At 45.9% G+C, this 3,371-nt stretch overlaps 1 protein-coding gene across 2 annotated transcripts in view; it reads right to left on the bottom strand.

Moving 5' to 3' along the window:
• Positions 1 to 3,371, bottom strand: part of cdh22 (cadherin 22) — a 223,262-nt gene that overhangs the window by 19,704 nt on the left and 200,187 nt on the right. For both annotated transcript variants that reach the window (XM_019879484.1, XM_019879485.1), the window contains one exon: positions 1,993 to 2,114. In XM_019879484.1, coding sequence (XP_019735043.1) covers positions 1,993 to 2,114 — 122 coding nt within the window. The remainder of the gene's footprint in view (positions 1 to 1,992; positions 2,115 to 3,371) is intronic.

Below are 3,371 nucleotides of genomic sequence, written 5' to 3'. Positions count from 1 at the left end.
ATATACACACAGTATATATATACATATATATATATATATATATATATATATATATATATACACACATACATATGTCTAGAAAGAAAAAGTTTCAGACAGCTTTCCGCTAGTCTATCGCTAACCTACGCTAATGCAGTGCTACATGGGGGAAAAAAAAAACAAACACTTTTAATCCATGAATATAAAACAATCCGATGAAACTCAGTAAGAAGGGTGTCAAAGGGGAAATCAAGTCCAACTTGATCTTGACAAAAGTATGTTTTGCGGCTCCACTCGTCGAAACACGCTATTCTGATCAATATTGTTTTTTGTGAAATACGAATTCAGCGGAAAAATCCGCCCGCTCTCGGGGGGCTGCCATTTTGCCTTGTACTGCCGCTCGCTATCGACTGAAAATGACATCACAATTCCAACTACCTTACGTGAGTCTGGAATTTGAAATTGGCAATTCATTTGAACGGAATTGCAGCATTTTGCCGTCCCCGCATGCCCCTTTGTCAACCTCCTCTGCTCTGAACGCCTGCGAGCTCAGCTGACGCAACCTATCCCTATTGAATCATACGGCATTTCAGTCGGACCCCCGTAACTTTTGAAAATAACTGGGAGGGGGGTGTGGGGGGGGGGGATTGTTTTCCCTCAGGCTGCCTCCCGTGAATTCCACAGAGACTGAAAATGAGTGCTGGAAAGCCTTTGGCAAAAGGCAAATACATTTTCATTCAATCCCAGCAGCAGCAGCAGCGGCACCCATCTCCACAACACCATAAAAAGCAAGAACAGACAGGTAAAAATTGATGCGAATAACCTTTCATATGCACCCCCCCACCTTTCCGTCTCCCCTCACGGGTGCCTCCGCTTGCCACGTAGGCATTTCCGTGTATTCACACGAAGAGCTTGCAAAATACGGTTTTGGTGCAGGACGTCTAATCAACTTGGTGTGATTAGGAGCTGGGGGTTAATGCGGGCTTCCTCCGGTGGGGGGAGGGAAGGAGGTGGAAGGGGGAAAAAAAGTGGCGGGTGGCGGCAGGAGTTGGGAAATGGAAGCGTTTAAAGCCCCACGGATCAAGAGGAGGACAGACCCGAGCCTCATTACATGTAAATACGCCATCCAGCATGGAGGCGGAGCTGTTTTTTTAAGCCGTGTTTTTTAATTACCCCTTTGTTTGAAACATGTCATTGGGTCCAAGTTAGCCCAGGGCATTTCAACTGCGTGTGCGTGCATGTGTGTGTGGAGCATAAAACACCCGAATAACCCTTTGAATTTTTCATGTTTTATCAGCAAAAAGAGCAAGAACCCATCAAAAGGGGAAATGGTCTCACCTGGGCCCGTGACTTTTCACGCTGTTTCATGCCCCAAAATAAATTCCTTTTTCTTTTTTTTTTGTCGCTCGCTCCTCCTGCTCTGCTTGGTGCGTTCAACTACTAAAACTCCACGACTTAAAACTACCATCATAGCCTGTCTTATGCCAAGTCTTGGGATTTTCTGGGCTAACCTGTGACCTCGGGGGTCATATTTTCCGAAGCCTGTGTTGATATAACTAATTTCTTTACAGATTGGGAAGAATATGTGCCTTTGAGCAAAGTTGTGGTTACCTGTATGTTGGGAAATTGGAGCATCAATTAGCATCAATTTCCAGATTCAGAATTCTGAATCTGAATTCTGAATCTGGAAATTGATGCTAATTTGCCGTGAGCATGTCGATGGGATTTTCCAGTGACATTAGCATTAGCAACCGGTGATGTTTTGAAAACGAAACATGCATTGTCGTGTCACTCTCAGTGTAATTCTGCAGAATCACAAACTGTCACACGCTTTCTGCACAAGCAACACTTTTGCAACATTGGGCACAAAGAAAGACTGGAAGAGTCACAGAAAAGCATAGAAGGCGAAATTTTTGAAAATGTATTGCTGTGGCATAAATGAATCAAAAACCCGCTTTGATTTTTAACGCCGTGCTGCCGGGAGCGTAGATCTAAAATGAAAGGAAAATGTACCTGTCCCGCCTTGGCATCTTCGCATATGGAGGCTTCATAAGGTGTGGCCAGCTCAGGGGGATTGTCGTTCACATCCAGAATCCGAATGCTCACAGACGAGTGCGACGCCATGGTGTGGTTATCTACACGGAAAAAGGGAAAGAGCAGCGGTCCGTTGAGGCCTTGTGAGCCTTGCATCGCTAACATCTCTGTTGACCTTTCACTTGGATCAACGCGGCTGTCTGCGGAGGGCTATTTGATTTCGCGAGTTAGTCAGCGACTGTGTGGAGCCGCAGCACTTTGGCCGGTACACACTGTCAAAACGCCGACATTGACAAAGGAGTGCAGAGATGCCAGCGTGGTAATTTAGAGCACGGGGCTCGGCGCAGACAAAAATGCAGTTCATATCAAACACGGTGAAAGTAGGGAAGCCCCTTTTGCACTTCAGGTGGCGTCAATCACGAGCATCCATCCATCCTCAATGCCGCTTATCCTGATCGGGGCCGCGGGGGGTTACTGGAGCCTATCCCAGTTGACTTTGGGGCGAAAGGCGGACCACACCCTGAACTGGGTTGCCAGTTAGTCACAGGGCGCACCCATTCACAAACAACCATTCATCCGCACATCCATACTGTCACCAACTGGCGACCGTTCCCACGATGGCCACGCACAAGTCAGGCGAGTGTACCACCACAACAGCAGTGAGTACAGACACTGCTATTTGTCAGAAAATAAGTCAAAGCATTCCAGCTTTAGTGATAAAAAACAGCTGCTTTGCTTTGTAAAGAGAGCAGAAGGAACAACACGCGTACGGAATCCGACAAGACGGAAGAAAGCAGTTGGCTCGGCTTTGTGGCTCGCTTCTGAAGGGTTTTTAATGTAACAATTGGAATCCGGACGCAGTGTTGGGAGGAATGCAGTTTGACTCACTGTGGTGTTTTCAAGTTAAAACAAGATTGAGAATGCAGGCTTCATTTTGCCTTTGAGATTTTATTCCAATTTCTTCAACTCTGTTTATCATCATTTGATTTTTTTTTTCCTTGTTAATTATCATAAAATGGACACCAATTCTTCCAATGTTCGCATCCAGCGCACCACTAATATGCCGAGTTCATGTGGAACACGTAGTGACAGAGGCGTTTGTTTTATTCATTAGGACATTTAAGCTCGATCACAAAGGAGCAAGAACGCATGCACTCGGGCGGCGCTCTTAATGGGCTAAAATGTCAACGTGGGAGGTGTGAGCATGACATAATTAGCACAATCAAAAGCTACTTCAAATTACTTTGACATCTCCTTGTATCTTCATTTGTCCAATGTCCTCACAAAACATGTACAGGAGGGGCCTGAGTGAGGACGCCAAGTCTCTCGCTCTCTCTCTCTCTCTCTCTCTCTCTCTC

The sequence above is a fragment of the Hippocampus comes genome, unplaced genomic scaffold (assembly GCF_001891065.2).
Source record: "Hippocampus comes isolate QL1 unplaced genomic scaffold, H_comes_QL1_v1.1 scaffold44, whole genome shotgun sequence".
In the NCBI taxonomy this organism is placed as follows: Eukaryota; Metazoa; Chordata; class Actinopteri; order Syngnathiformes; family Syngnathidae; genus Hippocampus; species Hippocampus comes.
The sequence above is the reverse complement of the archived record's forward strand: the minus strand, read 5'-3'. Positions and strand labels throughout refer to the sequence as shown.